The sequence below is a fragment of the Symphalangus syndactylus genome, chromosome 20, assembly GCF_028878055.3.
Source record: "Symphalangus syndactylus isolate Jambi chromosome 20, NHGRI_mSymSyn1-v2.1_pri, whole genome shotgun sequence".
Taxonomy (NCBI): domain Eukaryota; kingdom Metazoa; phylum Chordata; class Mammalia; order Primates; family Hylobatidae; genus Symphalangus; species Symphalangus syndactylus.
The window spans coordinates 23,042,751-23,055,523 of record NC_072442.2 but is presented as its reverse complement, the minus strand read 5'-3'; the positions used below and the strand labels follow the sequence as shown (position 1 = coordinate 23,055,523).

The following is a 12,773-nucleotide window of genomic DNA, read 5'->3' as shown; positions in this document are numbered from 1 at the left end:
TGGGTTCACGCAATTCTCCTGCCTCAACCTCCAGAGTAGCTGGAACTACAGGCACGCGCCACCACACCCAGCTAATTTTTGTATTTTTAGTAGAGATGGGGTTTCACCATCTTGGCCGGGATGGTCTCCATCTCTTGACCTCAGGTGGTCCATCCGCCTCAGCCTCCCAAAGTCTGGGATTACAGGCGTGAGCCACTGCACCCGGCCCTATGGAAGAGTTTTAAAGCAGGGAAGCACCTGCTCAGGTTGCATTTTACAGCCTCCAGGGCAGGAGGATGAGCAGGAGCTTGAGAGATATCCCAAGTGTTTTTACCCCTGGGACCCTGCATCCTCCACTATGACCTCCTATTACCGTGTGCTCCAGCTCTCAGGCTCCCAAACAGAACTCAGTTTTCCTCCACACTCTGACCTTTGCATTTTGGGCACCTTCCCTATTCCTCCCTTCCCTCTCCTGTTCAGTCACAGAGGAGAATGGGTATGAGCCTGGGCTTCAGAATCAGACAGAGCTAGATTTAAATCTTGGCTCTGCCACTTACTATTGTAACTGAGGCAAGTAACTTGAAGTCCATGGTCTCATTTATTAAATGGAGTGTGATTAATTGTCCCTCACTGTTGTTGACAGGGTGTAAATGAGCTGAGGTGTATAAAATCCTTAACACAATGCCTGGCATGTAGGAAGTCTCAGCATGGGGCCTTTACTTTTTGCCATTTTAGGGACACGCAGGCATTCTACGGGAGGATGAGCAACACCGTGGTACAGCGGTTCCATTTATTCTAGGTAGGCTCCCAGAGGGTTGGGGTGGGGGTATGAAAGGACCAGGGCAGCAGCTAGAAGCAAGTATAGGGCTGGAATGAATTTGGCTTCCTCCTGGAGCACCACTTTTGGGGAGAATAAATCAGATTTTAACTGGCCCTGTGGGATCACATGGGGTCGCTAAGGGCCTCTTGATTGCATCACCTGTCCCTCTACTGTATCTGAAAATCTCTAATCCTCACCCTGCCCGAGGATCCCAGGCTTTACGTCTGCTCCCCCAGGCTGTGGCCCTCCATTCTGAAGGTGGACTAGAAGTAAGAAATTAAAATACACTGGGCTCAACGGCTCATGTCTATAATCCCAGCACTTTGGGAAGTCAAGGGGGGCAGAATGCTTGAGCCAAGGAGTTCAAGACCAGCCTGGGCAACATGGTGAAACCTCGTCTCTAAAAAGCATACAAAAACAGCCGGGCATGGTGGTGTGCACACCTGTAGTCTCAGCTACCTGGGGCAGATCACTTGTGCCTGAAGGTCAGGGCTGCAGGGAGCCATGATAGTGCCACTGCACTAGGGAAACACAAAGCTGCAGGTTAATTATGGGGCCTCATATTGGCCTTCAGTGAAAGGTCATTTAAAGGATTATTTTTATTTAAAAAAACAAACAGCAATTCTATCTACAAGAAGTGGAAGATTTGCCTGAAGTTAGGATACAGTTGTCATCTTGGTTTGCTGAGCGTCACTTTGGCCTAAGAACATGCACCCCTAGGGGCCTGTTCACTCTCCCCTATCATTAGGAGCACTTTGATGGGAACATGTGAAAGACTCTGTACTTGGGTCTGACCTTGAGCCTCAGGTGGGTCTGGCTCAGCTGAGGATGCCTGCCTGTTGGCTGAGGTGCAAACTCAGGGAGCAGACACATGGGACCGCCTGCAGTAGCTGAGGCCCAGACACGAAGTGGGACAGAAATGTCAAAAACCCAGACCTGCCTACCTCTGCCCCTGCTCCATCATAGCTGAGTATCCTACTGAGCTTTCAGAGGCTATTAGGCCAGATCCTGGGGTCTCCGACCGTAAGTGAAGAGTAAATGAAACGAGGGTGAGCCAGAGGCTGGACTTGAACATCATCCTCTAACATCTACCCGGTGGGAGAAGTGGGATGAGTGGAGTAATCCCAGCCCCAGAGCATTGAGAAATGATCCCAGAGATGGCAGTCTTGTCTCAAAATGATGCTCTTGGAAACAGCCATTGCAAGCACTTTTCCAGCTGAGAATCTGGGTCTAACCAACCCCCAAATTAGCCTTCCCTTTGTTGGCAGCATCAAGCACGGCAGGGCAAAAGCTAAATGAGAAACTGAGATGGTAAGTTTGGAGCCAACTCGGAAACTTTTCAAGAAACATCCTTGTTGCTAATAACATGTCTGGGGGCTGGTTGGGATTCTAGGATTAGTGTTCAGGAGATAGAATTGGGTAACAACGGGGGAGGTGTGATCTTTTCCAAGTGCCATACCAGGTATTAAAATAAACAGGCTCTTGCCTCCTGGAGCTGGGGGTGGCAGGGAAAAAGAATCTGGGTCTAAGCAAAACCAGAAAAAGCATTAATGCATGAAGTGGGAGTAGAAAGCCCAAACCTGCGAGTCCTTAGCTGTTTTATGACCTCAGAAACAATGTACCTGAGATCTCAGTGTTTCCTAGTTGTCACTTTACAGGCAGAGAAAGACAGTGTAGTCTCAGTGCAAGTCTGGGACCAGTGTGCTCTGAACATACTGGTATCCTAGGGGCTTAGCAAGGTGGGATGTGGATGAGAGCAGAGGTAGGAGAGAACCTATTACACAGAACCTCCAGTGGACGAAGGAGGAAGCTACAGTGTAGTTCTAAGGACACAGACAGGGAGTCAGAAGACGTGGCTTTGCCACATCTCATCTGTAAACTGGAGATGAAATTAAATTCATGAGATAGGTAAGGGAATAGGCAGGTACTGTACATATGGAAGTGCTTTAACCATTTTTCAACGCCATAGAACATGAGTATTACTGTAGAAGAGGAAGTAGGCGAACAGGTGTGAGCCTCTCTCTCTGGCAGTGATTCTTGACCTTGACTGCACGTTAGAAAACATCTGGGAGTTTTAAAACATGCTGATTCCCCCAGGTCCCATCCCGGACTGACTGACCTGAACCATGTCTTTTTTGAAAGCTCTCCAGGTGACATTAATGTGCACCCAAGAGTTGAGAACCTCTCCTTCAGGACTTTCTTTGCCCAAATTAACGTCATTCTTAACTGGCAACCCCGGTTTGATCCCTCTCACCAAGTGTTTTTCCTATCACAGCTAACTGCAGCCTGGCACCATGGAGACAACCAGAAAGTTCCTAGCTGCCAAAAGGCTGTTTGCTCATGGGGTTTGGACATCCAAGTAATAAAGGCAGCTACGGTTGCTGAGCACCTACTAAGTCCCAAATGCTGCAGAGTGCTTTATCTACACTCACTCTAGTGGTGAGAGAGGTTCAGGGACTTGTCCAGGGGCATCTTGGTGTCAGATCCCTCATTCCAGCCTCTTCCCCCCATTCCAGGCAGTGGGAGATCTCAGCAGCTGTCAGCTTATCAGAACCTAGGCTTGGGGGGGGGCCTCCTGTCTTGACAACATATGGGTCACATGCCCCCAACAACACAAATGCAGGCCTCTAGTCTTGGAACTCCCTGGGAAGCTTGTTTTAAAGCAGAATTCCACTTGCTTGGGAATATGCAGGCCCTGAGGCCGGGTTTGAGAGACTTTGTAAGTTGAGAGATGATTGAGACATCCTGGGTAATAAACTGATGAGAAGCTCTGCTGCATTCCTCTTGCTCTGGGCCCTGCTGGCTGGATGCCAACTGACAAGTCAGAAAAAGGCCCTGTGGCTCTGGCTACTGCCCCTGGGACCATTTGCCTGGAGCCCCAGCAGGGGAACTGCCAGGAAAGACAGATTGACTCCTCTGAGCACTCCCTGCCTGCAAAGATGTCTGGAGTTGCAGTGGTGCTTCAGGGCTTGGTCAGAAGGAGCCTCCAGGAGGTATATGATTCTCCCTCAAGTCCCTCTTAATTTCATGTGGCTGAATCCCTGGGAGGGCTGGGGCAGTCAGAAAAGTTTTAATAGAGTGCTTATGAATGTTCTGTCCCTCTCTGGCCTGCTGTGTTTTCTCCTAGAATGTCAGTTCTGGGAAAAAAAGTACATACCACAAACTTCATTTTGTGTAAATGTGAGTTTATTGACGAAGACACAAGGTCAAGCTTCCCCCAACCCCCACCCTCCCCCAAAACAGGACCCAACAAGAACAGAGGAATGAGAAGCATTCTTAGGGCAACATTTCCCCTGCCCCCCCCTCCCCATTTCTTTCCAGAGTCTCAAGCTTCACAACACAGACACACAGAGCAGGCTTGGGTGAGGACAGACACTCAGGGAATCTCTGACCAGCAAAAGAGTTCTGGGTGTTTGCTTCTCCTGCTCTTTGTATGATGCCAGCTGACATTACAAAGACACACTTAGGCAGAGGAGGGGGGATGCACGGCAACCTCCATCCCACTTCCCCAATTTGGCCAAGCTTGGAATGAGCCAAGAGGGAAGCCGTGGTGGAGGCAACAGGTTTTGCCTCTCAGGAGAGATCCTTTTATGGGAAGTAGAATTCCTCCCTAACTCTGCTCAGGGGTGTGATGGGAGGCGGCTTCCCCAAAGAGTGAAGAGTTCACGGGTTGGCTCAGTCAGGTCAGCTGAGAATAGGAGCTGTTATCCATCACTGGTGGGGAGGCTGAGAGAAGCCTTGTTTCGGGGGTTGAGGGACATATTCTGGTAGGAAATTGTGTTGTCTGCTTGCCCTGACACACTTTTCCTTCTGGAATGATAGTTTGCTTTGAGATGAGAACACTATTTGCAGTGTGAACCTTCTGCACTACTTGTATCCACTGACTCCAGGAATGAGTCCCAAGAAGGGAACTTTACCAACCTGCTTTTCCACCCCACACATCACTGACCTACCCACCTCCCACATACAATCCTATGCTGTTTCCTACTGCCATGTGCTTCAGGGGTGGTGTGCAAGGGACATATTTCCTCCCTCTTTCCCCAACTATTTTTCTCTTGGAGATTCTCAAGGTTTAAGAAAGTGCTTTGTGGGACCACTCCCCACAAGCTTTGCAACTGGTATGAGGCAGGGTTATTTCAGACATGAAATAGGGGTGTGGGGTAGTTTTGCTCTTGTTTTCCACGATTCCTCCTCTGAGTCCAGTGAGTTAGGTCTCAGTCCAACATGACGCCTGTAGAGCCTGAAGTGCCCCTGATTTAAGCAGGGCATCTGAGAAGACCAGTCTTAGTCACGGACCCTGAATATTGGATGCCAGGCAATGCAACAAGTGCCCGTAGATCAAACAGTGTAACACTGCTAAACAGGTTGGTATTTTGGGCATGAAGCATTCTTTGAAAAATCATATCCAATGTGTTACGGGGGGTAGGGGGAAGATTTCATATCCCCCAGTCTTTTCAGAGATGACAGGAACTGCCTGAACCTCTGGGATGATCTTAATATGCCCTGCAAACTAAGTATCATGAAGAAAGTGCAGATCAGAGAGCTGAAGGGATAAAGAGCATTTGCAACATCTCTAAGCTCACTTCATCTCTGCACCTATTCTGCTGGCCTCAAGAAGTGGGGCTCCGGGGGCATATGGGAAACACTGGCTATGCCTTCATTCTGGCATCTGGCTTTACCTTCGAGTAATTCAAAAGATATTCAGCTGCCACCTGATGCCAATATACAGGGCGTCAAAATCGATATGGAATATGTGAAGAGCCAAAAAGTAGGCACAGAAAAGGCAGGAGAAGGCATTAGGGGAAAACGACAAGAGACAGCCCTGTGGTGAAAACCACACTGATGGGGACTTAGGACACTCTGCTACTACACAGCTGACAGGCCTTGGCGGTAACCTTTGTGCCTTTTATCTTTCTCCTTTGTAGAAAAAGAGGGTTGGATAAGTTATTACTCTGTTTCAACTCTAAAAGTAGAATTTTAGATTTGAACTGGACCTGAGAAATACAGGAGAGGGGTGAGGGGACAGCATCTGGGTTCTTGTTCTCCATCTCTACTCAATTCCTGAATTAGTGGGATCAGCAGGTTTGTTCAGGTGAAAGGAAAGGAGTAAGGTGCAACTTCTCTCAGCTGTGGTGCTGACAGGCTCTATAGTTTTTGCACACTGAAACATCATTCAAGAAGATCACCGTTCCCAACTGCAGAGCAATCAAATGAGATTATAATATGGAAAGGGGGAAGCATGAAGGCTTGGCCAAGGAAAAGGAATTTGGAGGGGAAAAAAAAAACCAAACTGAAAATCCAAATGACCAGGGATAAGGCTACCACAGATAAGAGAACCCGTCAAAAGCTAGGGTAGGTAACTGCATCTCTGCCTCCAGGACTGTGTGGTTAATGACAGTCATTTCAATGCTTTCTACCGGTTGCACTACTCCCTTGATTTCTCATATGTACAAAAGTATAAAACAATAAAGTGCAGTGTTTCAGTGACACTTTTCCTTGCTTTAATATTTGTTGTCTTTTTCTGCTTTTGAAATGAGCTCTCAATTACAAAACACCAAACTACACTCAAGAGGGTGTAGAAAAAGCCAGCCATTGGCACAGCATGGAGAAGCCCACAAGTAAGGACAGATAGCAGCAGCAGATGGCAAGAGGTGGGAGGTGACTGAAGCAGTGGTTACAAATGTTCACAGGAAGCTAAAACTATCCAACAGGTTGTGCCCTAATGTTAGCACAGGTTAGACTAGTTACTACCTTGCTAGGTGGCCTCAGTGTGTTCAGATTCTACACAGCAATACAATTTCTTCCAGTTAAGAGTTCTTGACTTGCACCGATCACAGCATGATTGAAGGGTACTGGACCAGTCTTGTTAGTTTTTCAAAATGCTGTCGTAGACCTGATAGATGTATTGAGAGACTTCAGGAGCTCTACACTTCAGTGACAGCTGTTAGGAGAAAAAGGAGATGGAAGATTAGCACAGAGGTTGGCATTAACTCTAAAGGTATCCAAGCACTCAGTTCAAGAAAACTTTTGACACAGTGGGAGATAGCTACTCTATCACTGGAGTAGCTAAACAAAGAGATTATGTTAATAAGTGCTGTGGGTATTAGCGTTTCAATTTAATCAGTATCTAGTTGAGCTGTGCTTCTACCTCCATTCCACGTGGGTCTATAAGATTAGGAAATAATCCACACTAAAAACATCAAAGCCACTGACTGCAGAGGAACAGCTGCTCTAATGCTTTGCTAAGAGTTATAGGGATTATTATTAAATGAAAAGGGAAGGGCTAAAGCCCTTAACTTGTTGATGGTCCTTTCAGCTGCCTGCCTCAGTTTCTCAGTCTGACGAGAGGATGGCTGTATCTCAGTCCCAACTTCAGGAGGATGTACAATCAATCAAGTGAAATAAAACCATAAACTAGGTAGGTCCAAAGTATTAGTCCTTTCTGTATTATAATGAAGAGAGTATACACCCCTAAGAGGGAAGACAAGAACATGAAAAGATACTTACTTAGTGTAACCCAACCTCAATTCATGTCAACAGCTTAATCTTTTATTTTCTGCCTCTTTAGACAGGCAAATCAGATACCTCTGATACCCCTCTACCACCACCTCTTCTTTTAGTCTAATGAATACCAAATTAAACATCAATATTAAAAAGATCTTAATGGTGAATATTGAGAATTTCACTTTGTGAGTCAGTAAGGACAAAATTTAAAACCGGATTTAGAATCCTAATTGTATTAGATTAGGCAGAATATTATTAACAATAATATAAGCACACAAAATGCACTCTAGAACCAGAAAATTTAATAGCTATATATTTTATATTGCTGACATCACTCCTCTTGTTAATTAGGGCAGGTCAACAAAAATTGTCTTGAATGATGTAGCACCATGAGATTTTAGACTATTTTACCTCTTTATTCTCTTATTAGAGACTAAGGACAATTTAACATAGTGCAAAAGGTGAGACTATCTTTGAATAAAAGGTCAAGAAGATTTTGGTCAACCATGAATTTCCTAAAAACTAACAACCTAAAAAGTTAAAGTAAAATTTAAAATGCAAAAAACCCCAAACCAAACAAAAGATTACATGGGAAGATATTCTACTGATTTACAGCTTTACTATTCAGTCTCCAAGGCATTCCCAAACTGCTGCTTGGTATTAGGAAGACAATTCTGATAAATGTAAAAAAAACGCAAACAACTAACTTAAGAATATAGCTGTTCCTTATATACAGAAAACAGCTCCCTATTTTGGTCCAAGTTGCATCTTTAGGCATTTCCCTGACATTCAAACTCCCTATTGAAACAGTTCTTTTTCTGAGACAGAGTTTTCCTCTGTCACCCAGGCTGGAGTGCAGTGGCGTGATCTCAGCACACTGCAACCTCCACCTCCCGGGTTCAAGCAATTCTCCTGCCTGAGCCTCACGAGTAGCTAGGATTACAGACGTGTGCCACCATACTCAGCTATTTTTTTTTTTTTTTGTCTTTCTAGTAGAGACGGGGTTTTGCCATGTTGGCCAGGCTGGTCTTGAACTCTTGACCTCAGGTGATCCACCCACCTCGGCCTCCCAAAATGCTGGGATTACAGGCATGAGCCACTGCACCTGGCCTAAAGCAATTCTTGTACCTCCTTCTCTACAGCCTTCTCTACTGCCAGTGTTGTGGAAAATTCTAGTGGGAGAATATGTGGATTCGGAAATGGAAGAGAAGAGGAATCTAAAAAGAGAAACAACAGCTTAAGAGAGTTAACTCCCAGACTAAAGAGAGGTAGTCCCCAAATACTCCCCCAAAATACTATCTTGTATTTTTCCACATCTTTGTAACAATACTTGAAGTTCCTCCAGCTGGAGGTTCATTTTTATGTTTACAACTAGTAAGGAAATGTTGCCTTCCTCAACAACGGCTCAAACTGCCAAGGCTGGCATTGGTGGGGAGTCATGGACTGACCAGACCCTAGGCCCTGGGCATTACAGCTGTCTATGGAGGATGGGGAAGAAACTTTCCCTGTCTCTGGACTCTTAATATCCACACCTCCCTGCCCTCCCCACCTCCATCCCAGCCTCTGACAAAGTGTCAAGTTTATTACATATAGCTAGGACTCTGAGTCTCATTTTATATGGCTCCTAGGGAGAAAGAGGCCTTCCTTGGGGCTTAACTTTCCAACTGCTAATTCCTTATGTGACATGTCTTTAACATCAGCCATTCAGGAATCCAGTGCAAACAAGGCACACCAAGGGCAGAAAAGTCACCCTGTCCTGCTTAATTAAAGTTAAGGGGCTATGCATCCACTTTTGGCATATGGTGTGGAACATACACTGCTTCACGTGGGACAAGCTATCTTTCAGGTGAGGCTTACCTACTTACAGAGATACAGCCTCACCCTTATAGGATAAACCTATCTTCTTAATAAAATACAATAAAAACTGGGGTTTGGGGAGAAGTGTTTTATTAACCCCTCTTAGGAGACTAAGGGACCATCAGTCTGTCATGCATTAGTGCTGGCTCAACCCAATTTCTTTCTTTCTTAATACTTAGCTCAGATCAGATTAATAGTGTAATGGGAACTTACGGTGATGAAGGGAATGGATCAGAATGACTTTAGAGTCTGGGGTGCCACTTAGGGGAACAAATTAGACCTATTTGTCAAGTGCTATGATAGGAGATTTAGATGGTATTGTGGGCAGAGAGAACCTAGTCACCAGATAGGATGATGACTAGGAAAGGGAGCAAGGAAGTATAAACAAATTCACCATTTAAAAATATGGGGCAGGGGGGTGGGCCGGGTGCAGTGGCTCACGCCTGCAATCCCACCACTTTGGGAGGCCGAGATGGGAGGATCGCTCGAGGCCAGGAGTTCGAGATAGCCTGCATAACAGCGAGACCCCATCTCTATAAAAAATATATAAAAATATATGGGACAAAGGAAGGTGGATGTGGCTAAACCACGAGGACAGAATCTATTTTTTTTAACTTTTATTTGCATTTATTCCATGCTGAATTTATTCCCAGGTTATAAATTTTTGTTTTCTTCAGTTTCTTCTGGGATATCTTTTTCTTTCCTGCAACCCTCTCTTCTGGTTTAGGAACAATTTACTCTTTTTCAGTAAGGATCATTTCAATATGTGGCAGGGGAGTTTATGTATGGGTTAATGTGACCTGAGCTCTGTAAGTACAGCAACATATCCTGGGGCTTTGTTCACCTGGACATGCTCAATGGCCACAGAATCTGCATCTAAACCCTTAAGGTCAGCATTACTCTTTGCCTTTTTAAGCATGTACAGCACAAAATTTAGCACTCTTTTTGGGCCACCTGTCATCCTGTGCCCAGCCCCTCTGTTTGGCTTAGGCACACCTACCAACTCCACTGTAATAATATGGAATGACACACATTGCTTCTATAAAGTGACATCTTTCAAGTACTTGGTGGCTGTTTGGATACGCATACCTTTGATGGCCTGGGCACTCCCACAGGTGTTCTTAAAGTAAACATGAAGATTTGAGTCTCTTGCTGTGTATGATTTTGGGGGTTTTCTAGGCCAACTGAACAGAGATCATCTCAGGCCACTTACAGGAAGAGCTCACTGTATTTCTTTAAAAAAATATGTTTTAATAAAGATAGGGTCCCACTATGCTGACCAGGCTGGTCTTGAACTCCTGTCCTCAAGCGATCCTCCCATTACAGCCTTCCAAAGTGTTGGCATTACAGGCATGAGCCACCACACCGGGTCATTGTACAATTTCTCACAACTGCATATGAATTTACAATTACTTCAAAACTTTTGTTTAAATATAAAGGAGAAAATATTCTTCAAAGGATGAATGGAGAAACTGTGGTACATGGACACAGTGAACTATTATTTGGCCATAAAAAAGAACAAGCTATGGATACATGTAACAACTTGGAAGAATGTTATGAGTGTTATGTGTGCAAAAAACAATCTTACGCCGTTACATGCTACATGTGTAATTTATACAACATTCTAAAAATGACACAATTATAGTAATGGAGAAAGGCTGCCGGGGTTAGGGCTGGGGTGAGAGTCTGACCATAAAGGGATAGCAAGAGGGAGTTTTTTTTTTTTGTGGTAACAGAACAAGTCTGTGTCTGGACTCTGGCAGCAGTTATCAAATTGATACATGTAATAAGAGTTCATAGTACTATCCAATACCAATCCCTCACCCCCCAAAATAATGTAAAAACTGGTGAAATTAGAATAATGTCTATAGTTTAGTTTATTATATTGTACTAATACCTATTTCCTAGTTTTGAAAATGTAGTATGGGTGTGTAAGATGTTATTATTAATGGGGAAAACTGGGTAAAAGAGATGTAGAAACTCTAGTGTTCCATTTAAAAAATTTGTTAAGTCTTTATTTCAAAATAAAACATTTTTTAAAATTTTAACAAACTATGTTTAGGACAGTGATACTACAAAGCTCTTCTCAAAATCAAGAATATTGTGTAAAAAGAGTGTCAAGAAACACCTGAATTCTAAACAAAATTCGCCTACCAACAAATTACATGATCTTGAACTAGTCACTAATCATTCTTAGCCATGGTTTACTTATCTGCAACCTGGAAGTAATCATGCTTCTTTAACCTAGCTGAGATGGAAGATTATATACAATAAAATAATGGACAGTAAGCAAAAAGAAAAAAAGGAAAAAAAAAAACCACACACACCCATATATAAACTTTTGGCAAATTTCTAGAGAGTAAATGGAGTTATTCTCCCCCCAACTCTTTTTTTCTTCCAATTGAGACAAGGTCTCACTATGTTACCCAGGCTGGTCTTGAACTCATGGGCTCAAGTGATCCTCTTGCCTCAGCCTCTCCAGTAGCTGGGATTACAGGCATGTGCTATCTTGGTTTTATAGTAAAACCTGTCCCTCCAGAAACAGCACAGAGGGGTTTTCCTTTCTAGGGAAACTCAAGATAAATGACAGTGTATGTTACTCTCCAAAAAAGATGAGACTGGTGGGGGGTTGGGGAGAGGAGAATACATTTTATGAAGGAAGCCTGAAGTTTTTCAGCTTATAAGTGCTTGGGCAAAAGTCTAACTAGATAGGCCTCAGGAGCGAGCATACACACACACACACACACACACACACTCACACACACACACACACACACACACACACACACACACACACACACACCGCTACTCCAACTTACTACAAGGATGGGAACTAGTGGGAAAAACACCAAGAATTTTCAGTTCCGGATGGTACTATTCCCTTGATATATGCTAGTGAAAACAGACTTAGCTGTCAAAATTAAGGAACGGGTCACAGAGTTTTCTCAGCTAAATGACTAAAAGGCTCCCTTAAGCTACTGACTATTCAGCTTCCTCAGAATTAAACAGATCCCCATAAAACCCTCAAACATAACAGAGGAATAAGATATTTCTCCCATCCTAAGGGTTTTTCCTTTACTTTTCAAAATGCAGATGCCATCCTACTAGGAAATTGCATTTTAAAAACAGCAAACAAATGCCTAGTGCTTGGGTATCAATCTTTGCTGTTTAACAAAGCAACTGCTTCTGCCTTATTATTGCCAGAATTTTTACTTTAGTTCAGTGTGACACTGAAGGAAGTTTCCCAAACTAAAGTCCCCTTACTTGCTTCCAAAGGTGTGTTCCATTTTGCCTTACCTTTAATAACAAGCATTTCAGGTCATACAATGCTGCTGAAAAAAGTTCATGTGCTAATGACTCTGATAGCCTTAGGTCATGAACTCCAACAGCAAGAAAGGTCTTCTGGGCATTAGCTATATAAACAATCCCCTTGGCAGCTTGTTATAGTACCACATGCACAGATACACTAGATATGTATTAACTGATATTGAGGATGAAGCTGCCAAGTTTTGTGAGCAACTCTGTATACACCAGCGGGGAGGGATGGATTTGAGGCACTTGCCAGAGGTACCATGCCTGTTGGATGGGGCGGACACTGCAGAGAGGAGGTCTT

At 44.1% G+C, this 12,773-nt stretch overlaps 1 protein-coding gene across 11 annotated transcripts in view; it reads right to left on the bottom strand.

Annotated features, from left to right (window-relative positions):
* Positions 1–6,277: 6,277 nt before the first annotated feature.
* AP2B1 (adaptor related protein complex 2 subunit beta 1) overlaps positions 6,278–12,773 on the bottom strand; it is a 142,204-nt gene continuing 135,708 nt past the window's right edge. For all 11 annotated transcript variants that reach the window (XM_055258827.2, XM_055258832.2, XM_063628561.1 and 8 more), the window contains one exon: positions 6,278–6,740. In XM_055258827.2, the coding sequence (XP_055114802.1) occupies positions 6,666–6,740 (75 nt within the window). In that variant the 3' untranslated portion in view covers positions 6,278–6,665. The remainder of the gene's footprint in view (positions 6,741–12,773) is intronic.